Source organism: Elaeis guineensis, chromosome 15 (assembly GCF_000442705.2).
Source record: "Elaeis guineensis isolate ETL-2024a chromosome 15, EG11, whole genome shotgun sequence".
Taxonomy (NCBI): Eukaryota; Viridiplantae; Streptophyta; class Magnoliopsida; order Arecales; family Arecaceae; genus Elaeis; species Elaeis guineensis.
In genome coordinates, this window is record NC_026007.2 from 71,748,344 (window position 1) to 71,773,788 (window position 25,445).

Consider the following 25,445-nt stretch of genomic DNA (forward strand, 5'->3'; position numbering starts at 1 on the left):
GCATGTTGTAGCATGTGAACGGTTAAGAAGATATCTTGTTCTAAGCTTGGTCATATAGATTCGTCACAATCTGAAAATAAATGTGTCTTGTTCCAAACGCTACATTTCATCATATATTCTTAACTTATGCCATACATAATGATCAAAAGATCTGGTTACATGCTTCGTAAGTGGACTTCAACATTACTAGATGTCTCGAGATGGCACTAGCGTGGAAGAGGGAGCTTAATACTAGATCATATTGCTGCTTGCTAGAATGCCCATGAAGAAGAATCCCTTCATCGTGCGAGTTCCAGGTCACTCGCGTGGACTCCTGTTTGATGATGGTGCGGTGGCGGCGGCGAAATATAATTGTAAACAGGGTATGGTTCATATGGTGGTGGAGGCGGCTCGTAGCCAGGCTTGTGTGGTGGCGCCGGGGCCTTATGTGCAGGTGGCGGAGGCTTGTGCTTGGGTGGTGGAGATGGTGGTGGTGACTCGCATCCATGTTTAGGTGGTGGTCGAGGCTTGAATACTGGTGATGGTGGTAGGGGTGGCTTGTGTTTTGGAAGTGGGGGTGGTGGAGGCTTGTAAGGTTTTGGTGGCAGAGGTTTATATTTTGGTGGTGATGGTCTCAATGGTGAAGGTTTATATTTTGGTGGTGTTGGTGGTGCCTGGTGTTTTGGAGGCGGCGATGTTGGAGGCTTGTATGCCTTGGGTGGCAGAGGTTTGTATTTTGGTGGTGGAGGCTTGGACGTCTTGGGTGGCAGAGGTTTATATGGTGCTGGCGGCTTGTATTTTGGAGGGGGCAACGGTGGAGGCTTGCACGATTTCATTGGTGAAGGTTTATGTTTGGGAGGTGGCGGTAGTGGTGGCTTGTAATTTGGAGGTAGTGGAGACTTGTATGGCTTCGGCGGTGAAGGTTTATATTTTGGTGGTGGTGGCTTATATGGCTTTGGAGGCAAAGGCTTATACTTTGGTGGTGGTGGAGACTTGTGTGCCTTTGGTGGCAAAGGCTTATATTTTGGTGGTGGTGACTTGTACATTGGAGATGGCGCTGTTGGAGGCTTGTATGGCTTGGGAGGCAGCGGCGGAGACTTGTGAGGTGGTGGTGACTCGCATTTAGGTGGTGGTGACGGTGGTAGAGGCTTGTATACGGGTGGCTTGTACTCCGGTGGTGGTGGTGGAGACTTGTATCTATGTGGTGGTGTCTTTGGAGATTCTGGTGGACTATAAGCGTAAGGTGGTGCTGCTGGTGGTAAAATATGGTGGTTGGGCGGCCAAAACGGTAGAGGCCATGGAGGGGGATGGTGGCCTAATTTCCCCAGGGAAGACGAGGGAAAGAGGAGTACTAGGAAGAGTGCAACAAGAACGAGCCCAAATGACCCATGCTTGCTGCGTGAGTAAACCAAGAGACCGTCTTGGGTCTCCTAATATAGGTGAACAAAGGCCTTGTGGTCACCTTTGGTGGCAGGGATAGCCCCGCTATGGGGCTTTCTGTAGGTGTGGGGCCTCGTTATGAAGTAGAGCAAGGACACATGAAGAGGGGCATCAAGTAGTGTAATTGTGAGAGAGAGAGAGAGAGAGAGAGAGAGAGAGAGAGAGAGGGGGTGGTGGGGGGTTTTAATTGTGAGGGAGATAGAGAGGGGCGGAATGCGCATGGGCTATGCTATTTGGACTTTTATCGTAAAGGCTGGAAAGTGGAATTATTCCTTCCTACCTGTGGCATCGCCCATGACCTTGGTCAGAATGTGATGTGGGGAGAGTGGGAGCGCGGAGGGTGTGGAATACTATGGTGGATTTCATGCATATCTTTGGAGGCTGTGGTTTTTGTTAGGACTAATATGGATCGAATTTGATCGGATTGTAAAAAAAAAAATATCTCTCCAATACAATAGGATTGAAAAAAATTCAATCTGTTGTCTATCTTTTATCGTATATAAATCGTTTGAAATCGAAGTGAATAATTTGTAATGGATTCGGATAGACTGTGCCAGTTTGAACTTCAATATTGATCCAATGTTGATTTTAAGTCCAATATTGATCGACTTAAATTTTTTTTATCAATTTAATATAAAAAATTTAAATTATAAATTATAAATTTATTTTTGAATCTGTATAAAATAAAACAGAAAAAAAGAGAGTTTACTCATATGAAAGTAACTACATTTGAAAGCTTTCACTTTAGAATTATCTCAAATCGATGTATTTTTATCAACAATTCAATATTAATATTTTTATGAATTCAAATAAGTGATGGAGTATTTTTTAGAATGAAGTATGGAAGTATGCCGTCCCAAAATGAAAATGAGTTTATGAAATACTACGTCGGTTGGATTCAAATTCATACGAATTAAAAATGTAGAAATCGAATTCGATTGTAAATAATTAATTTTTTATAAATTTTAATTTAATTTTATTCGATTTATATTTTTTAATCGATCGAAATTAATATTTATTAAATCAAATTGGATGGACTTACTCAGCCCTACCTTTTACATTAAAACACTCGTAGATGGATGGTCTGGGTGAAATAATTAATGGGGTTCCCCTCATTTGCTTGGAGAATGATTCTTTTCCCAGCTGACTTTCTACACTCTCTCTTGGTTCTGGCAACAACAGAATTAATTATATATGTTGCCATGCTCTGCGCAGCCGGAGTGACAAAAAAGTTTGGTGAGGTTGGGCTCACAACTCAAAATCTTGACTCATTCATCATCACTGGCTTGAGGTTCCAAGTCCCAAATTTTAATTAGGTTTCACATTGGACTTCCACCAAAGTCTAGTTTACAAGAGGAAAGAAGATGAGGTCCAAACGTGTGGTTTTATCAGTCTTCTGATCATGAATTTTATGAATTACCAATTTAATGCAAAATAAGGACTTAATTTTTGATTTCAAAACCTAAATTGATATATAATTAGGAAAATACCTGCATTTTACAAAATGTTATTATAATAATTAAAGTGGTTTTAAAAACATAAATTCGACAAAGTCTTCTTCCGAGATCATTCACCGACCAATCTAGACTGCAGCCTAATAAATGTCGAGCCTTCAAATGACCCAGAAATGGGCCAAGTGTCCATATGGCATATGGATTTTGTGAATCATACTCTTTGCGGTCAATCCACTGTGACCACTGCTCTTTCTTTCTTGATAAAATTTGATGTCGGCCAGGCCTTGTAGCACTTGTAATAGATTATGATAGTAATGAAATTATGAGGGTAGATATTATATGATTCCACTGTAAAGTGCTTAGATTTGGAGTCAGATAACACTTTCTTGGACATATTATGTATGACGATCCTGACTGGATCCATTCAGGCTCTTCACAGTTCATAACCTGCAAAAATATTTTATTTTGTCCTACCATTTTCATCACCATGCTTCCATTCTTCACATGGTATTAAAGATCTGAGAGTGGATCCTTCATAATTTGCTACAACCACATTCTTGGCAGAGTTTAATATGGCTGTCTGCTCGATCAGTGAACATACTCTAAACTTTTTTATCAAAAAGAAAACATACTCTAAACTTGGAGACCTCAATACTTTATGGTAACTTTTAAGTGTATCAGTGAACATATGATGGCATTTCTGAATCGCAAAGTCCATTATATATTTCAAAAAATTAGCTTATGGTTGACAATTATCTACACTGCACCATTCTAATAGACAATTTATGTAAGATTTTTTTTCCATTTAAGATCAACCTGAATTAAAAATTGCCACCTACTCCAATTGTATCAACTTTCTACAACTTGGTCTACGAAGGATCTGCAGTACTCTAGAGATCTTTCACAGACTATTCTCAGCAACTACTTAGTTTTATAGGAGCCTCTTTGGCCCTACTAAGACTCAATCAACCATCCCACATGGGTAAACAGAACTCATATAGCATTGCATTTGATCTTTATTTCCATCCTTTGTGGTCCACCATATCCATGCATATAAAGTTGGGGAATGGAACTGAGCATTCCACTCACTGTACCAAAAGAGAGGGAAAAACAGTAAAAGAAATATCATTGCAGAAGACCAAACCAAGGCACGAAAAGAGGAGTGATGGATAGCATTCATAATTTTCTGAAATGGATATTACAAAACTAGTCACCTATCTCAACTCTTAACAGAGATGTAACATTATATATGGAAAGATTCTTCATCAAGGACATGAGTACGAACATCAAACATCATAATTATTTCCTACAAGAGCTTTCAAAATAATAGCTTGAGACGAGCCCAATGTAATTAGATTTGGAAAAAATTTTGATGGTCTCACCTCAACAGGGAGATTTCTGATTCATGTTCCTTTGTTGTTCTTAGGCTCTTAGCGCACCATGACCTACTATCATAAGAGCCCAGTGGCTAGACGTGTGATATAAATTAACTATGGTCAGTGAAATTCAAATACCAAACACAATGAAACAGTGTCGGATTGTTAAAAATGTTTTTGAACAATAACTGATTCGATCACATTGAACCATGCTAAATTGCACCAATTCCTTTTCTCTAAAAAAATTTGCTCAAACTTATGCCTGTTTTGAGCTGAACAGCCAAATTTACCATGGTTCGCTGCGGAGCTAAACTGAACCAAGAATCTTGCCCATCAGGAATTGCCCGTTTGAATGCTGCAAAAGTTGTTGGCCATTGGACGAAAATATGTAATACTGCCTCATCTTACTTCAAAGTTGTTGAGCAAGATAAGGTCATTACTCGGAGAATGCAGGCATTTGTGACGAATTGCCAATACCTTCAAAGCGAGCTGCCAAACTGCATGAGATTCGGCAATGTCATGCATCTGGAAAAGCTGACGCTCGTGCAGATTCGTTTGTCAAATACAGCAGGCTTACACCGTCAAGGCTGACCAGATCTATGATTCTCTAAATTTGTTTTGGTAGGTGTCTAATTTTTTTGGTAGGTGTCTGGTTTTCAATCATCAAATATTACAAAAAAAAAAAGGGTAACAAAAAAGGAAAAAAAATAAAATTTGTTTTATCCCAGAAAAAGAGTCTCTCGCTAGTGATACAAGTCCAATTCTCTTAGCAATAGATACAGATAGTTTATGCTAGCTCTTCAAAACAAATTTATACCACGCATCAACATGGGCTTTTGCCCACTCCAGTCTGTAGCTAATGAGATCTATGCTTTCCATGGTAATGTCTTAAGGGGTTTAATATAGTTATTGTTAGTAAACCAAGCTCTATCGCCTAGTAATTCATCTAATTAATAAGAGCTTTATATCCAAGCAGTAATTAACCCAAGGGAGTTTCCTAATGTCTCAAATGGCTTACGCTAAGCATGGCCAAGTGCAGCGCAGTAGACCGTGGGTTAAACTTGGGTGTTGGCCAGGTTTGGCTTTGTTCAGACTTCAGGCCAGGCCACTATGTTAAATTCCAATAAAAAATAATAAGTTCAAGCTTTTGGGTTCACCCTCCGGCCTCAAATTTGAAGCTGAAGCTTGGCCTGACAGACCAGAAATATGTTGTGAGGCCTGCCTAAAGACTAAAGACTGGGCAGTTGGTAGGAGTCAAGTGTGGCCAATTTGGATTGCTGTAATTCTAGTCTAAACAGGAGCAAGAAAATTACAAATTAAATACCAATCACACTAGCAACAATTTCCATTATTATATCGTAATTATCCTTTCATATGAAAACTATGTATGCATTTTATTCCATCGATGCATTCTCCCATCTTGCAACCATAATGAACAAGAAATGAGTGTAATGAGTAATTATTCTTCTTATACTCTCAGTCATGTGTTATCAGTTAGCTTATGAACCTAATTAATCTTTTGCAAGCTTTCACGCATAAAATTTCATATTATTAGATAAGGATAAATCAATATAGAATGACTTAAGACAATTTATTTTGGAAATGGAATGTAGTAGTAACACATGGACGGCAGGCTGTGAAGATGACTCCAAGTAATGGGAAAGGCATGCTGCTTCTGATTAGTTTATGCCGCAATGGATATTTACCCTTTCAATCCACTTAACATATCTCCTTTTTAGAAGTATACAATAATAAACTTAGAGAAGGCTCTGGATCACCAAGAGGTGAGCAAAATACCTATGTCTCTAATAAAATGAAATCTACCGAACACTAAACTGAATCAAGATTGGTTTCATGCCTTTGAACTTGGATACAAGTCAAATTGGAGTAGTCGACAGTCAAAGGCAATTCTTTGCAATTTAGCCACTTGCAAATTGCAAAATATATAAGTCATCATAATTATATTAAGGCAAAATGACTAGATTCAAATAGAAGGTCAGATAGAGCAAGACATGAGATTGTTGCTCATCTAACAAACGGATATAGGAGACCAAATCATCCACACTGCCCTTGGCTGGTCAAACAAGCCTAATACTATAACAGTGAGGTGCGAGCTTTGCTTGTTTAGGTTGGATGGAGTGATGAATCCAATATAAGACACGGTCATTATTTTACTATATGTAAAATTAGATCAAATTAATCATAAATAAATAGTCAATTATAAGTCATAATTTCTAAATAATAATAAATTATGAATAATTTTGACTGATTCATTCACAAATAAAATTGAGATAAGGTTTTGGTAAAGGTGGAGAAAAAAAAATCAGGAATACTATGATGATTTTTCTTGAGTTCTTTGTATATTGCCATCATCAAGTTCAGCTGTTGCTGGCTATGAGTTTGGTTAAGAATAGCCAACATAAACTATATGACAAGATTGTTGGCTCTTCTCTAAAGGTCCTACTGCAATGTAGCTTCTATCATTAGATGTTTTTTTTTTTTTTCACTCTGATTTCGATATATGAGCAAGATAGAAGCACCATTTTATTGAATTATATTGTTGTTTATTCTAAGCAAGTGAATTATATTATTTCTGAACTTGAGGTTAACCATATGTAGATATAGTTTGTTCTTCAAATTTTTAGGTTGTTCTATTCCATGCGATCAAATGGAATTGTCTTCTAAATTATGTACACTCATAATTTCTTATAATGACTAAATTTTGTTAAAAGCTTAAAACATGCTTAACTAATCAAAATTGCAAAGCTGGTGTTGCCGATCAAGATTAGTTCAATTTCGTAAAGCCGACAATAAATTTTTGATGAAAATGGCAATGGATTCAAGCATGGCTCTGTGGTGCACACTAGTGGCTGTGCCCTTGGAAGTGTCAAGGCTGGCCCCTCAATCATGTGCATGGTTCCACTACCATCAAAACCTTCTGTTGGGATATACCGACCGACGATCCCGATCCCGACCCCGACCGACTCCGACCGACGATCCCGACGGACGACCCCGACCCCGACCCGACCGACTCCGACCGACGACCCCGACGGACGACCCCGACCGACTCCGACGGACGACTCCGACGGACGACTCCGATGGACGACTCCGACGGACGACCCCGACGGACGACCTCGACCCGACCGACTCCGATCGACGACCCCGACGGACGACCCCGACCCCGATCGACTCCGACGGACGACTCCGACGGACGACTCCGACGGACGACTCCGACCGATGACCCGACGGACGACTCCGACGGACGACCCCGACCGACCCCGCTCGTGCCGACTTATAATCGGACCGACCGGCCTACCGACTGGCCGACCGATCGACCGACCGACCGACTGGCGACCGACCGACCGACTGGCCGACCGACCGACCGATCGACCGAACGCCATCACCGACCGATTAACGGCCCTTTACCGACGGAGGATATGTCGGTCGGACAGACCTTTTCCACTCTTCCGACCGACTGAACCAGGAAGTCTGATGGCCGACTCTCGCAACATGCCCGGCTGACCATCGGAGGGGCCCGAATCTCCACCCGACGCACACAGCTGGCCACCGACCTAGGGTCGGTCGACTCCTCCGATCGCCGTACAGCCGCCAGAGCCTGTCAGTCCTGACAACGGCAAGCGGCACTGCCGTCTAGGGGCATTATCCCACCTAGGGCATTGTCAACCCTAGCGATTGGACAGTCCCACGGCGATGTGATACTTTCACGACGACTCTGACAGTCTACAGTGAATTGACAATTCCTCAATTGTCCGCGCCATTAATGACGGCGCCATACCACGCTCCACTATAAATATCGGGGAAGGCAACAGTGCAGGGACACCCCTTGAAAAACCACAGGCTTGCTCCCCCCTCTCTCTCTCTCTCGATTGAGCTCTCTGTCTTCATTTCACTGTTGCCCAGTCTCCTCTCTGACTTGACCGTCGGAGGGTCCCCGCCGGAGCCGCCTCCGGTCAGTGTGGACTTCCTTTTTTGCAGGCACTCGTTCTCCGACGATCAGGCGACGAGGGGATTGGCCGCAACAGATTGGCGCGCCAGGTAGGGGGAACGATGACGAAGACAAGAGCCAAACGATCGAGGGTCACTGGGTCGGCGAGGCGCTCTTCCCGTCGGGAAGAGGCCTCCCCGCCACCCTCAGCGGCGGAGCCCAGCTCTCCACACCCCGCGGTGACCACGGAGGCGCAGATCGCGACCATCGTACGGCAGCTGACCGTGCTAACGGATGCGGTCAAGAGCCTCCAGCAACAACCGACGGCCCATCCGATGCCCTCCAGGAGCAGCCGCCGATGCCCGCGCCGATCCCCGTCGCCTCCGCGCGAGCGCCCGCAACAGCGCTCCCACGGAGAGGAGGAGGGACGACCACGGCGCGACGCCCGACAGTCCCAGCAGCTCTCTCCTTCCCTGCTGGAACGGACGAGGAAGGAGAAGCGACCGCGAACGCCGTCCGCCTCCCTCTCGGAATCTTCCGGAGACTCCACTCCTGGGGTCTCCCAGCACCGACGGACAGACGACTACGAACGCAGGTTCGAGAAAATCGACCATCGGCTCGCGCAGCTGCAGGTGGACGGGCAGAAGTCCTCAAACGACGTTGACTTCCAGACCACCCAACCTCTCTCCCGACTCATCCTCGACGAACCGATCTCCAGTCGGTTCAAGATGCCGCACGTGGAGTCTTACGACGGCTCCACCGACCCAATCGACCATCTGAAAAGCTACAAAGCTCTCATGACGATTCAGGGGGCAACCAACGCTCTCTTTTGCATCGGCTTCCCGCCACACTCCGCAAAGCTGCCAGGGCTTGGTACTCCGGTCTTCGATCGGGAAGTATCCACTCCTTCGGGCAGCTCGAGCATTCCTTCGTGGTCCATTTCAGCACCAGTCGGAAGCCGCCACGAACCTCGGACAGTCTTTTCTCCCTCAAGCAGAAAGAAAATGAGACTCTACGATACTTCGTGACGCGATTCAACGTGGCCACGCTTGAGGTCCGGGATCTCAATGGAGACATGGCCATCTCGGCCATGAAACGGGGGCTAAGGATATCCTGGTTCACCTACTCCCTGGACAAAACCCTCCCCTGAACATACGCCGAACTGCTGGAGCGCGCGTACAAGTACATGCGCGCGGACGAAGGAGCTTCCGACCGGTGCCTGACTTAAGGCACGGGCCGAAAGGAAAAATGGAAGAAAGGTCGGGCCCATGCTGAACCCAGCAGGCCCTCCACCGATAGATGGGTCTTGCCCCGACAATGGAGTCCGAGACCGACGCATCGCAGGTATGACTCCTACACCCCTCTCCCCGCTCCTCGTGCGCAGATCCTGATAGAGATCGAAGGAGTGGAGAATCTACGACGGCCTCGGCCTCTGAAGGCAAAAGGCTCCGACCAACACGGTCGATCGTCGATCGCCGAATCAACGGCTCGATCACCGATCGCCGAACCGATGGCCTCGGCCTCTGAAGGCAAAAGGCCCCGACCAACATGGTCGATCGTCGATCGCCGAATCAACGGCTCGATCACCGATCGCCGAAATCGACGGCCTCGGCCTCTGAAGGCAAAAGGCCCCGACCAACACGGCCGATCGTCGATCGCCGAATCAACGGCTCGATCACCGATCACCGAACCGACGGCCTCGGCCTCTGAAGGCAAAAGGCCCCGACCAACATGACTCGATCATCGATCGTCAAACCGACAGCCTCGGCCTCTGAAGGCAAAAGGCCCCGACCAACACGGTCGATCGTCGATCGCCGAATCAACGGCTCGATCACCGATCGCCGAACCGACGGCCTTGGCCTCTGAAGGCAAAAGGCCCCGACCAACATGACTCGATCATCGATCGTCAAACCGACGGCCTCGGCCTCTGAAGGCAAAAGGCCCCGACCAACACGGCCGATCGTCGATCGCCGAATCAACGGCTCGATCACCGATCGCCGAACCGACGGCCTCGGCCTCTGAAGGCAAAAGGCCCCGACCAACATGACTCGATCATCGATCGCCGAATCAACGGCTCGATCACCGATCGTCAAATCGACGGTCTCAGCCTTTGAAGGCGAAAGGCCCCGACCAACATGGCTCGATTGCCGATCGCCGAATCTATGACTCCGTCGTCGGCCTGATCGATGAATCGCCGAACCAATTGCTCAATCTATGTCTCGATCATCGAGGACATATCGGATTCTACGACGGAGATCGAAGGAGTGGAATATCTACGACGGCCCCCACCTCTGAAGGCAAAGGGCTTCGACTAATGCGGCTGGCTAACTTGCGACTTAGCTTCGACTAAGAAAGGCAAAACGCCAAGACGACCGCAGTCGTATTCGCGACATACCGATCTGGTCACGATCGATCGAAGGATATTCGGCTTGCCACCGTTTATCATACATCCCGACGCATACGTCCGACCAAGGGCCGGACAATGGATATTCGACTTGCCATCGTTATCCTATCCGAATACGTCGGATGCTACTCGACTATCAGATTCTGTGGAATGATCGTGTCGACGAGCAACGTTCGGAGGTTGGCCGACCTCCGACCCGACGTGCATGCTCGACCTACAGTCGAGACGACCGATATTGGATCGTTCGTTGATGTGATCGCCAGAGTCGGGGCAAGAAAAGACAGAAAACCACTCCTTTCGTCCGAAGCCGTCGCCCACATGTTCATGCGAGCCAACACGACATCGGGCTCAGGAGTGGGGGGGGCAACTGTTGGGATATACCGACCGACGACCCCGACGGACGACCCCGACCCCGACCCCGACCGACTCCGACCGACGACCCCGACGGACGACCCCGACCCCGACCGACTCCGACCGACGACCCCGACGGACGACCCCGATCGACTCCGACAGACGACTCCGACGGACGACCCCGACGGACGACTCCGACCGACGACCCCGACGGACGACCCCGACCCCGACCGACTCCGACCGACGACCCCGACGGACGACCCCGACCGACTCTGACGGACGACTCCGACGGACGACCCCGACGGACGACTCCGACCGACGACCCCGACGGACGACTCCGACGGACGACCCCGACCGACCCCGCTCGTGCCGACTTATAATCGGACCGACCGGCCTACCGACTGGCCGACCGACCGACCGACCGACCGACCGACTGGCCGACCGACCGATCGACCGAACGTCATCACCGACCGATTAACGGCCCTTTACCGACGGAGGATATGTCGGTCGGACAGACCTTTTCCACTCTTCCGATCGACTGAACCAGGAAGTCTGATGGCCGACTCTCGCAACATGCCCGGCTGACCATCGGAGGGGCCCGAATCTCCACCCGGCGCCACACAGCTGGCCACCGACCTAGGGTCGGTCGACTCCTCCGATCGCCGTACAGCCGCCAGAGCCTGTCAGTCCTGACAACGGCATGCGGCACTGCCGCCTAGGGGCATTATCCCACCTAGGGCATTGTCAACCCTAGCGATTGGACAGCCCCACGGCGATGTGATACTTTCACGGCGACTCTGACAGTCTACAGTGAGTTGACAATTCCTCAATTGTCCGCGTCATTAATGACGGCGCCATACCACGCTCCACTATAAATATCGGGGAAGGCAACAGTGCAGGGACACCCTTGAAAAACCACAGGCTTGCTCCCCCCTCTCTCTCTCTCTCGATTGAGCTCTGTCTTTATTTCACTGTTGCCCAGTCTCCTCTCTGACTTGACCGTCGGAGGGTCTCCGCCGGAGCCGTCTTCGATCAGTGTGGACTTTTTTTTTTGCAGGCACTTGTTCTCCGATGATCAGCGACGAGAGAATTGACCGCAACACCTTCCACTTGAAGCACTGCATCATGGCTCCAAGAGATGGCTGGATAAGCTGTAGTGCTAACAAAGTGCCAGAGCAGATCCATCTTCCATTCCCAAAAGGTGTCATAATACTGCTTCCCTCTGACATCAATCATGCTTCACCTTCCATAAATATTTCTGGCAAGAACTGAAGTGGCTCTACCCAGTAGTTGGGGTTCCTTCCAATGGTATCATAATCGCTTGATTCCTTCTGCCATTCTGTCCCCATCTCTCACCCAATATCTCCCTCTGTTGGCTTCTCTATCTAACCTTCTTGACTCTTGTTTCTCTATTGTGTGAGACAATCATCAAGGTCATGTGATTTCAAGTTCGCTTGGTGTCAAAGGCTTTCACTCCAAACAAATTCTGCTAACATATTTGATCCCAAAAGGTTAGAAGAACATCATGTGATAGATATATGATACAATTCCTCCAAACTATGTTGCTGGAGATGGATGGAAGAATGATACTGGATCATTCATTCAAGTAACTTGAGAGAGCTGACTAAAACTATTTAAATTAGAAAATGTCTGAATGGAACTTACGTAAAATCGAGGGAGTAAAAGCATAGTTTGATCTAAATATAACTAATAAAAATATTGCCGGGTGTTTCCATAACTTTTTAATTATTTCAAGGCCTATAAACTTACATAGCAGCAGTTCAAAAAGGACCGACAAAAAATTAAACACTAATTTCTTTTTGTGTGGATTTTCTCCATCAGTCTTGACTTATGGTCTTGCAAGCAAAGATACGTGTCATGTAGCATCACATGGGACCACCAAGTACACATTCTCTCTCAATAATAGAGCCCCTCTTCAACTAAATAACAAGAGTAGAATATAAAAATCTTTTAAAATTTATATTTATTACATTTACATCTAATAATTTGTAGAATCTATTCATTATACTCAGTCAAATTAACAGCATTAGTGGAACCGATTACCTCATGTAAAAAAAAATTGAAATTATTTTTGGATGGAAAAAAAATATATATTTTTTCTTATGTGTTTGGATGGTTGTTATATCACCTAAGATTATATTGATCATTTTTAAAGATTTTCTCACGTGGCATTTGATTATATTTAAGATCAATGATTTGATTAATGTTCTATGAAGTTATGAGCTAAAATGTTGGATAAAAATAAAGCTCAAGAAGATGAATATATATTTTTCAAACTATTAGATATAAACATAATTTATCTCTAATTTTAAGAAAAATTTATATAATTTACTCTATAAAAATTACATACCTCTCGTGATCAGATCAGTTCCAAAATATCCATAACTCACCTCTGTCATACTTCAATCCAATTATCTAATACCAATATTACATCTGGTCTCGCCAAAATGGCGGCACATATCCCACCTAATGAAAGGTTGCAGACAAACCATGGTCGCCATTCCGCATCCAAACACCACGTAGAGCCATCCGTGGGCGGCCGGCCGCCGGTTGGATGGACGTCCCCAGCCCACTCTATAATTGAAGGGAACAAAGAAAAGCCCTAGATTTGAAAAGGGGATACCACCCGTAGACTTTAGATGGACTGGTGGGACACCTTGTCCTTTGATTCCAACGGCTCGCAACAAAATGGGGGCCACAGAACAAGATAATGCCACTCCCAAAGGACACATCGTTGCCCCCACCGCTACCATACCCGACCCAAAGTGGATGGACTGAAAACTTCCTTCGCTGACGTGGAAACAGTCCCTCCATCATGGAGCTTTCAGAATCACTTCCCCGTGGCCAATCTCCGCAGCCACGCAACTGGAATTTGCCGCATTTCGGAACTACGTATGTATCCCAGCCTTCCATTTGCTTGGTACCTCAATTCCGGGGGCTCCGTGGAGGAAGTTGGATTTCGTCTCAACTAAATTATAAATGAGAGTGATGGTGGATGGATCCTTCAGCTCCTGTAAATTGTATTCGCCTCAACTGGCTGAAGCAGCATATAATTCGACGAGCCATTGGATCTATTTGCGGACTCTCCGGAGGCTTAGCGGCAGCTTCACTGATAAACCTGTGAACAAATTGCCACATCCTAACTTTTATTCATTACTTTATTTTTGAAAATAAAAATATAGAGACTAATACCATTGTCTTTGCACAATTACCGTATTGAAACCCTATCAACAACCACCCACCACCACCCCAACAATATTATCTTTGCATCACAACCACCATCTCTACCACTGCCATTGCTGCCATTGCTTAGTGTTACAATTTATTAATCTCTTTGCTACAACAATGTCTCCATTTTATCATCCATCTCATTATTATCACTGCCATCACCATCAATATCACCATATTTTTGCAACTCCATCATCATCCCCACTGCTAATACCATCATAGCCATCATTGCTTTTATCCTTATTACTATCACCATTGCCACCATTTATAAATAAGAATGGATCGAATAATATCCATCCAAATCTTTTTTTTTTTAATGTCTAAAACTATCTGGATTTCGAATATGGATAAAAACTCTACTATTTGACTAATATTCTTATTCGTATCCGTATTGAAAAAAAAAATAGATATCGATATGAATAACATCTATCCGATCTATATCTAAATTTTTAATTTTATTTTTAATCTTATTTAATTTTATATAATACTCATGAATTTAAAAAAAATAAATGATCATATTAATATATTATTAACCTGATTTATCAATCATTTAATAATATCTTTGATTTCATGATCATAAAATTTAATTTTTTAAATTACACCTGTATTAATATCCATACTTTCAATATTTGATTTGTATATATATATATATATATATATATATATATATATATATATTTGAACAAATACAAAAAAAAAAAATTGCATCGAACTAATGTCCATATCCATATTCGTCAAACAAAATAAATATGGATATGGATAAGTTAGTAGTTGATGCATATTCAATATGATTTCGACCATACCACCACTATCATATTTATATTTTAAAAAATAATTAACTATACATATATATTTATATTTTAAAAAATTAAAAAATAAAAAAAATAAAATTTTTATTCTCTATTTCTAAAATAAAAAACAAAAATAATGCCATGCAGCACCCAGTTGTTTGTTTCATCCGTTACTTTTGAACAACTAATATAAATCATACTTTATAATTGTCATTGGTCACAACAATATCGTCTCCATTATATTATCCATCTCATTATCATTGCTGCATCACCGTCACTATCACATATTTTTGCAACTCCGTTATCATCCCCACTATCAATACCGTCATAGCCATCATTGCTTTTATCCTTATTACTATCACCATTGCCACCATTTATAAATGAAAGTAGATTGAATAATATCCATCTAGATTTTTTTTTTTATATATATATCTAAAACTATCCGAATTCCGGATATGGATAAAAACTCTACTATTTGACTAATATTTTTATTCATATCTATATTTGAAAAAAAAATAATTATCAATATGAAAAACAGCTATCCAATCTATATCTAAATTTTTAATTCTATTTATAATTTATTTAATTTTATATAATACTATTAATTTTTTAAAAAATAAATGATCATATTAATATATTATTAACCTGATTGATCACTCATTTAATAATATTTTTAATTTCATAATCATAAAATTTAATTTTTTAAATTATATCTATATTGATATCCATACTTTTAATATTTAAGTTGTACATATATTCTTTTTGAACAAATACAAAAAAAAATTTTTGCATCAATCTAATATCCATATCCATATTCCCGAAGAAAATAATTATGGATATGAATATGGATATGTTAGTAGTTGATGCATATACAATATGATTTCAGCCATACCACCGCTACCATACTTATATTTTAAAAAATAATTAACTATGCCATATATATCTATATTTTTAAAAAATTAAAACATAAAAAATAAATTTTTATTCTCTATTTCTAAAATAAAAAACAAAAATAATGCCATGCAGCACCCGGTTGTTTGTTTCATCCACCACTTTTGAACAACTAATATAAATCATACTTTATAATTATCATTGGTCACAGCAAGTAATTCTGGTAGATCCAAAAAGCTAGCAGAGGCAACCCAAAAATTCATGTCCTTTCCTTTCCTCCACCAGCTCTCTCTCACCGTTAAACCTTCCCCCTTCTTAATTTTTGTTTGCCTTGAAGCTGTTTTAACTTGAGAGGACAAAAAGGATCACATGGAGGTTCGCAGCATACAAAATGCAAAGCGTCGATTTTTCACTTCTCAGGTCTCCAAATCATAATATGCTAACCGACCCACACTCTCCATTAACAGCATATTCAAACTTAAAAGCACCCACTTGTAGCTCAAATCGTACCATTTTTTCTCATCCTAAATTATGTATCCATCCAAACTATCATCATTACACTTTTCATCATTCTTATCCATTCTCACCAACCCAAGAATTTCCAAATGAATTACTCGCCAAAAAAAAAAAATAATAAGAAAAAGCATAGATTGGACGAGATTTTACTGAAACATTATCTAGCAGAATCACATCCGTGATATTTTTTTTTTCCCAACCTGAAAAAAAGAAGAGAGAGGAACAAAAAAACCATTATAAATTAAAAAAACTCTCTCTCCTTTTTTTTTTTTTTTCCATTTTCATACCTCTCAGATGGATTTTTCCTTGGCCGAAAGCCGCTTCAAGAACTCGTAGGTGGTGATCATGGTGGTCGCCGACATCGACATCGACGCCCACCTCGGCCCCAGCCCTCTGTAGCACGCCCCCCACCCCCCTTCCCTCAATAACCTCTTCACCGTCCCTGCTACCGTCGCCCGACCACCATCTCCGCCGTCCATCACCTGCAACCTCGTCTTGATCGTGTCCAGTGGCATCGTCACCACCGCCGCCGCTCCACCCGCCACCGCCGCACTCACCCCCTGCACCGCCACCACCGTCCCATAGTCCGGCCTCAACCCCCTCTCGCCGCCGCCCTCCGCGGCGTGGAGGCGGCGGAGCCCGGCCCAGATGAACCGCTGGAAGACGGAGTAGGACGCCCACCAGACGGCATTGGAGGGGGCATAGGTGAGGATCGACATGCCGAAGCCCCGGTAGAGACCGCGGGGGCCGTCCGATCGGAGGATCTTCTTGAAGGCGTCCACGCCGCCGAGGTACCTCGCAGCGGCGCCGCGGTCCTGGACCATGAGGCGCTGGCTGACGACGTCGATCGGGGTCCAGACCACCTGGGCGGCCACCGCCGCGCTGACCCCCGCGGCCGCCGAGGCGGCCGCCGACGACGCCGGCTCGGGCACCCCGAGCCGGAGCGTGGCCGTGCCGACGGTGCTCTTGGTCACCTCCAGCGCGGTCATGTATAGCGCCCGGGCGGGAATGGTCCCGGTGAGCGACGTCGCGAAACCCTTGTAGAAACCCTGGAGCCCCTCGTGCCGGAGGATCGTAGCCGCCGCCCGGAGACACGACGGCGGCGGGTGCGTCACCTGGAGTCTGGTCTTCAGCACCACTGCCGGGTACAGGGCCGCCGACACGCCGGAGAACAACGCCGCCCCGAGGATGAAGAACCTCGACTTGTCCAGCATCTTCCAGTCTACCTCCGCCGGGACGCGGAGCTCCGCCGCCGTCCCGCTTTCCTCCTCCGCCACCGTCGCTGTTGTACAGATCATACACCTATCCTTTCTCCAAACAATTATATTATAAATTCAACTTCTCCTCCATCCATCCGTACAACCATCAACCAAACCCTGACCCTAATTCTCTTCCTTTATGTACACTATATATCCTCTGTGGAAAAAAAAAAAACTGTCAAATTTTCTTCTTTTCGATCTATTCATGTACAAGATGGATGTATACACACAAACTAGATATTTTCAAGAAAAATATATTTGCTAGAAAAAAGAAAGAAATGCAGGTCAATCTTGAATAAAAAGAAAGAATGTATATAATGCTGAAATTGTGATGTTATCGAGAGTGATATACATAATATCACTAATTAAGTACGCTATCCTCTTCCTATAGACGATACTCTACCTCAAAAGGAATCCCTCTCTCTCAATTTCTCCTCGGAACGGAGCAATTCAGAGCCGGCGAAGAAGCAAATGCAACGTCTCTGGGGAGTAGCCTTAGGAGTCTGGGAGAAAAGAAGAGGAGACGAAGAAATGGGAGAATGGAGAAAAGAGGACGGAACAGCTTTTCGCGGGTATGGCGCGGGGAAGAAGGAGATATCTTTATGGATCGTGGGGGCTTTTTTGCATATTTATAGATTCCTTCCACCAGTGAGCGACGAGGTCGGAGGGACACGTGTCGAGAGACAGTTTGCGTGTAGGCAGACAGCGGGACGTGGAGCCCTGTTGCCTGCTCAGGTATCCGTACAGCCGTTTGGGGGCACCTCCAGACAAGTTCTTTCAATCCCGCAAACACCCACGGCGGAGCACCCAGAGATTAACCCATACGCACGATGGCGGTGCAGATCAAGGCGCAAAGTGACCGCCATTAAAATTTCCTAACGATCGTTATAACGTTTTCTCGCACTCCCGATACATTTGTTTACAATAACGGGAAAAGGATAACGACCGTCATTTTCACTATGCTGTTAAGCAAGAAGGTGTGCTGCTTCGCAATACGGTGGGCCGGCGGCGCCCACAAAAAGGGAGGAGTTGGAATTAACGGTGGGCCGGAGATCATCGGAGGAGGTGTGTCTAGGATGAAGAGTAGTCACCTTCTTACCAAAAGAAACAAAGAGTAGCCGTCGGATTGGTAGTCTTCATAACAGCCCATGGATTGGAGGGCTGACGTGGGCAATCAATGGGTGTGGCGGGAGGTGGGCGGTTGGTGCCACCTGGGCTGCCGCAATTTGCGAGATCCAGAGGCTCTCGTTTTGGGAACAGGACAAACGATGGAGGCTAGAAAAAAAAAAAATCATTAGTTGCATGAAGGTCTTTATGTTGATGAGGATAATTAAGACATCTCTATTTTTCGAATCAAAACTCACATCAATATTCTTATGGTCATATGTGCAACCATCTTTTATTTATCGTTTTGAAACTACGAACCAAAAGCTAATTATATTTAAAACATCTCTAATAACTATAGTATTAACTAATTATAATAAATGCATCATACTTGATAGATAATAAAAAAATTAAAAATTTATAATACTTGTGAATCTATTCATCTGACGATAAAATATTTATCTAAAAATCTATATTTTTATGAATAAATATTTTATAAATAATATTTAAATATAAAAATAATTTACTTATATTCTTTTATGTATTAAAAAATAGCTCACAAATCTGTTACCCATATTCTTTTGGGTTACTAGCTTCTTGAATAAATTGCTAAGATCCATCTATATTTCTCACAATACCCTTTATTATATATAATAATATATTATATTATAATATATTATATTATATATATTTCATAAAATAATATGATAATTACGTTATATTAAATAATAAAATATTATTATTCGATAATAATATAATATTATATTATATATAAGAAGTATTATATATTATTATTATGGGGTTTGGGAAAAATGAAAAGGTTATTTTTTCAATTGATAGAAAAATAACTAATCCATCTTTTAGATAAATAAGATTTTTTTTTATTTCATGAATAAATATTATTCATAAAAAAATAATTTATCTATCTAAAGAAGTATGAAGATATACGTAAGTTGGTTAATGAAAAAGTTGATCATTTTTTCATAATATTTATCCACAAAAGAATTGGCCCACAATGGTTTACTGCTAAAGATAGATAAACTACAGTTCTTTTACTGTTCTAGTGGATAGCCTTACAAGCTTAGGGACGGAGGAGATTCAATTAGTAGATCCTGCTTCAAACCCAAGAATAGACAACTCTCTAAACTCCGGGATCAATTAAATGAGTAGTGCCAGTAGAAAAACCTACAAGAGCCTTCTTTTAGATAGATAAGATTTTTTTTCATTTCATGAATAAATACTATTCATAAAAAAATAATTTATCTATCTAAAGAAGCATGAAGATATACGTAAGTTGGTTAATGAAAAAGTTGATCAATTTTCTCATAATATTTATCCACAAAAGAATTGGCCCACAATGATTTACTGCTAAAGATAGATAAACTACAGTTCTTTTTCTGTTCTAGTGGATAGCCTTACAAGCTTAGGGGCAGAAGAGATTCAATTAGTAGATCCTGCTTCAAACTCGAGAATAGACAACTCTCTAAACTTCAGGATCAATTAAATGAATAGTGCCCGGAAAAACCTACAATAGCCATAGAGTCAAGATCAAACAAAACCTACTCACTCTATTTATTGAAGTAAAAGGCAGAGCCGAGATCAAGAGCAAAGATATCGAAATGCCCATTGAAAGCTATGAATGTGAAAATGGGATGGATAGGATAGATCGAAGGGAATGTGTACTCCATGTTATTTTTCAATTCCCGATGATAGGAATAGTTGTAAGGAAGCTGCCAACCGAGCAGAGGATTCAAAGCAATACTCCACTTTAGAAGGAGAAAAAATAAATGAGTAGTGTCAGCTTCAATGAGTGGATAGCCTTACTATATATTCTAAATAGAAGATCATACTACATTAAACAGCAAGATTCTTACATGAGCTTTTTTTTTTTTTGGATTAAAATGAGGTGGGGGGGGGGGAGCGGAAAGGTCCACCAAGAATTTATTGAAGGGTCTCAGAAAGTATTTGGCTTGTGGCCAACAAGGCCCATCAAGAATTTACTAAAACCACTACATTGATATGTAGCTGGAATTATAATCGGAATCAGAATGAATTAGAATAGTAATTAGAATTAATAGAAATAGAAATCAGAACATCTATATTTACCTATAGATTTAGTCCATGATTGGAGTCGGAATTTTCTCCATCTAAATAAAAAAATGAAAATCACTTATTCTCATTTTTATTCTAGAGCCTAACCACCACACCACCAACCCCCAACAAATATATTCTAGAATATAAAGCTTACAACACAATTACAAAGGATAGACGAGAAAAAGTACAGAAAAGATAGCAGAAACAGAGCAGAAGAACATCCGCTCTTCAACAAAAGGATCAGAAGTTTCTTTACCACTTTAGATTTTGACTTGGATGTGTTGCTGCCGTGATTGGCACCCGTTGTTCTCACTATGTTCTTCTCATTTACAGCTACATATATGGTAGGCAGGCTGTTAATCGAGCCAAAGAGGTGCTCCCTGCATCATAAATATCAACTAAAATTTACTGGACTGGCATAAAATTAAAGGTTGGAATCTGTCATCACTTAATTGCAATAGAAAAATGGGACAACATGATAACAATCCAGAGGAATTGAAATAAAGAGGAAATCAAAAGATGAGAAAAACAGCTATAACTCTCAAACCATGCATACCCACATGCAGAAATTATTCCAATCAGAAATAACAATTCAACCTATGAAAGTTTGACAGAAAATGTCAGATCCGTTAAATTTCATGACATTAGGTTCCAAAAAAAATTACTTTATGCTGTTATTTTCTCATATAACTACATTGCACTTCTGTCCTTCGATAACTTGTCAGAAGGTCCAACTTAGTCGATGGCCAGCAAGCTATTCCAAGTTTCTGACCAAATTTCATAATTTGTTTCAAGGAAAGCACTTGATCCCATATATATGCAGTCATCAAACCATATCAACAAGCAACTTCGAGACTTCACCAACACCTTATTCATGCTACAAACTTCAATTGGATCTTTATTCTTCCCCTCAACATTGCTGACTCTTGAAGAAAAGACTAACATCCATGCCTTTATTGGGCCTTCACCGCTCTCCTAAGCACATGAACGTACCATCTCAGTCAGTGCTATGTTCAGCATTTTGGAGCAATGCCGAAGCTTCATATAACCTACACGGTTCAATCATAACTCTTCCTCTCACTACCACACACATGATACATCAATTTCAGCACTCACAACCCTGCAAGCTCACCAGAACTCTTTAGTATTTTACCTCTTATGTATGATGATCCCATAGTACGGCATTCAAATCAAAAGAAAAAAATTTTGCTATGATACTTTTTTATAATATTTTATTATAAAAAATATTTAAGATATTATATATTATCATTTTTATATATTTTATTTTTTAAAAAATAATATTTTATATTATTTTTTCTTTCTTCCTTCTCTCTTGCGGCTCTTCTGCCTCCCCTACCTGTGACTTCTCATCATCCACCCCCTCCTAACGCCACCCACAAATCCACCTCCCTCCATTCGTGGCTCCTCCATTTCCATCCGCCCATGCTTCTCTGTGCCACCCCTTCACTCTGTCTACGGCTTCTCCATGCCATCCCTCCACTCGGAGCACCCACAGTTCCCTTGCCCTTGGTCTATGAGAAGCTTTTTTTTTTTAATAATAAAATTCAATTTAATTAAGACACTTGCTATCAATTTAACGTTGAAATATAATCTTAATCTTTGAAATATTTACCGCATCGGTCATGCATATTAGCATTTCAATCGGTTAAAATCCAAGTGGTCTATATTTAATCTGACGATTAGAAATATATAATTAATAAAATAATTAAAATATTTTTTAGAACACCGTAGCAAAATCCAAATGGTCTATGTTTAATCTGACGATTAAAAATATATAATTAATAAAATAATTAAAATATCTTTTAAAGCACCGTAGCAAAATCCAAAGAAAAACCTATTCGGATACCTTTGTATATGCCTAACCATTATCATTATCCAATCATACCTGCCTTGGTCATGTTAACCTTCTTGAGCCTCTGAGCATAAGCTGATCCCAGAACACTGAGACATAATCTCCTCAATATCCATAGGAAACTATCAGACGTCTACACCTGTATTCTATGAAAAACGGAGGTCTAACACCGTATACCAGAAATAAGAAAATACCACTGAGTCACGTATCCGCATCTATCTCTATTCCATGAAAATCAGACATCCAGCCTTGTATACCAGAAATAAGAACTATAACGACGTACGATAATAGATTACCAGCTACCAAACCATTGAGGACTGCAAAGTGGATGAAGTGTGGCTCACTGCTGACAAATGAACCAGACCTATGAAACAAATAAAATAAATTAAAGCATATATTACATCCATATCACCAACATGTGTAAATGCAGTGTATTTAAGAAAAGCTGCTGGAAAGTATTTTGCAGCCATAACTTGAATGTAGGAAATGATAAAAAAAAAAATCATAAAGCATTTTATTATTGAATTGAACAGTGCTAAACAAATATTTTTCTTGAAGACCTACATTATCTGACTTTCTAGTATGTCTCATCTTAAAAAAAAAAAAAAAGGAAAAAGAAAAAGAAAAATAACAAATTAGTTCATTAGCTTCAAGCCAAGACTTTAACAAAAGAGCAGAAAAGAACCGAAATGGCATCTTTTCGTCAATGAAAAGCCTCAAGAAAGGGGGAAACGGAAGATTCGAGCTCACCGATGGTGAGGGCTTTGACGATCCCGGCCCTCCGACCCTTGAAATCCCGGGAAAACTCCTCCACCCACGGGAAGGACAGCACCGATTCCCTGTCCATGCCCCAGCTCCAGGGACAAGAATAAAAAAAACAGCGCAATCGAGAGAGAGGGAGGATTTAGAGGGTGGTTTTTATAAGGAAGGGAAAGAGGGGAGGAAAAAATAATTGTATATTTTGACCTCGGGGCGGAAGAGAAAAAGAAATGGGTATGGGCGCGGACTCGCTAGTGAGAGGGGGTTGAAACAGAGGGAATAAAATTGGACTTGAGAAATGAGAGGGACGGATCCCATGCGACTTCTCCATTCTTTTTTCATATTTAAAGAAAAAAAAAAAAAAAAGCTTTCTCCATGCTTTGCCCATGGACGATGGGTGGGTGGAATATTTGGGATTCACGAGAGTAGTACTCGTCGCCTCATTAGCGGACTTGGCAGGCTAAGTTGCATTGTAAGTACTGTTACCAAGGGATGTTCATTTTTATATTATATATAATATAATATAATATATATATTGATAAATATATTTCTATTTTTGAGATGCTCTATCGAGAGACGCTTGAAAGGTTGACTTTGTATTAGGCTGTGCAGTGAACATAAATTTTATTTTGTACTAAAATATTCACAAATATGGATCCTATGAATTCGTGAATGTTTGGGCTTTTTTTATACATTTTCAGGTCCATAGGATCCATCTCCGAAAGCTAATTAGGTTGACTTTGCAATCAGGTTTGCTACCAGGTCTTGATTCAGGGACCTATTTGAACGGACTCCTTTGAATTAGCTAATCTTAATTCTCTTCTTTAGCTATGATTTACGTGGAAATCTTGCAAGGAAAACATAAGTTACTTTCATTTTTACTGAAAATGGCCCACTTTAAACTTCACTACCATTATGCTCATGTGATCATGCACATGAAGTTTTATTACTTGCACATCAGTTTAACAAAATTAAAATCAAATTATTTTCTAAAAAAGTAGCATAAGAAGCAAAAATGAAATAAAGAAGATTTTTCCACCGGCTTTCTTGATTCATTCATTAGTTAGTATTTTAAGTACATTTAATATTTAATTTATTTTTTTATGTTTTTTAAACTAATATGTAAAACAAGAGGTGCTGTAATAGCCATGGACGGCCCTAATGCACAGGAAAAAAAAAAAAAAGAGAGAAGAAAAGAGAGGTTTGTCACTGATAGGCCGGGCTTGTGCTTCGCATATGCAATACAAGTATGAAGTTATTGTACATCGTAGATGGTGTAGAAAATTGATGTGAAGTTCACCATCTTATCCAATTAGTCTATTAGTCATCATTTTCTAACATACATTTAATGCATACAGATCGACTTTTTCATTTAAAAATTTTATATGACGAAAATATCTCAGTTCTTTAATCAAATTATGACATTTTATGTGCATTTTATGACATTCTGCATCCAGAAAGTCATAATTTTTGTCGACAGAATATCATAATTTTTTTTAAAGAATAGAGATATTTTTGTTATTCAAAATTTTAAATAAAAAAATCGATCTGCAGATATTTAATGCACATTGAAAATGATTGGACAAAAATATTTTTACTATATTATGATATCTTGGACCATACTATGATATTCTGAACTTTAATATGCCACAAGATGTCATAATTTTTTTCAAAGGATAGAGATATTTTTATCATACAAAATTTTTCAACGAAAAAATTGACTTGCATGCCTTAAATACGTTTCAAAAGCAGTGACTATATAGGCTAATCGTACAAAACGATACGCTCCACGTTGGATTTTTTACACCCTCCACTGTGCACAAAGAATTTCTCATGAAGTACATGGTGACTCTTGATTTGCCATTATTATTGTTGTAAGGGCCGGACCTTTTTCACGGTTTATTTGATGAAATACTATTCATATATTTAAATCTCCATTTCCGGTGAAATATTAACAAT

At 41.6% G+C, this 25,445-nt stretch overlaps 1 protein-coding gene and 1 pseudogene across 1 annotated transcript; both read right to left on the reverse strand.

The window, feature by feature from the left end:
• Positions 1-71: 71 nt before the first annotated feature.
• LOC105058839 (uncharacterized) lies at positions 72-13,884 on the reverse strand. Its single transcript, XM_010941896.4, has 5 exons — positions 13,628-13,884; positions 13,403-13,545; positions 4,690-4,746; positions 4,540-4,604; positions 72-1,409 (listed from the first exon to the last, which is right to left on the reverse strand). The coding sequence occupies exons 1-5, from the start codon at positions 13,882-13,884 to the stop codon at positions 279-281; spliced, it is 1,653 nt and encodes a 550-aa protein (XP_010940198.3). The 3' UTR covers positions 72-278.
• On the reverse strand, positions 13,367-17,766 carry LOC105058644 (uncharacterized; annotated as a pseudogene).
• Between the last annotated feature and the right edge of the window lie 7,679 nt (positions 17,767-25,445).

Bases quoted from the DNA above. Each gene is read 5' to 3' on its own strand.
- LOC105058839 (XM_010941896.4), bottom strand. From the start codon at position 13,884: ATGGAAGGCTGGGATACATACGTAGTTCCGAAATGCGGCAAATTCCAG. The intron at 4,605-4,689 runs GTAATGACCTTA...CAACTTTTGCAG, and splicing joins CAAATGCCTGCATTCTCCGA to CATTCAAACGGGCAATTCCT. The intron at 1,410-4,539 runs GTAAATTTGGCT...CACCTATATTAG, and splicing joins TAGCTCCGCAGCGAACCATG to GAGACCCAAGACGGTCTCTT.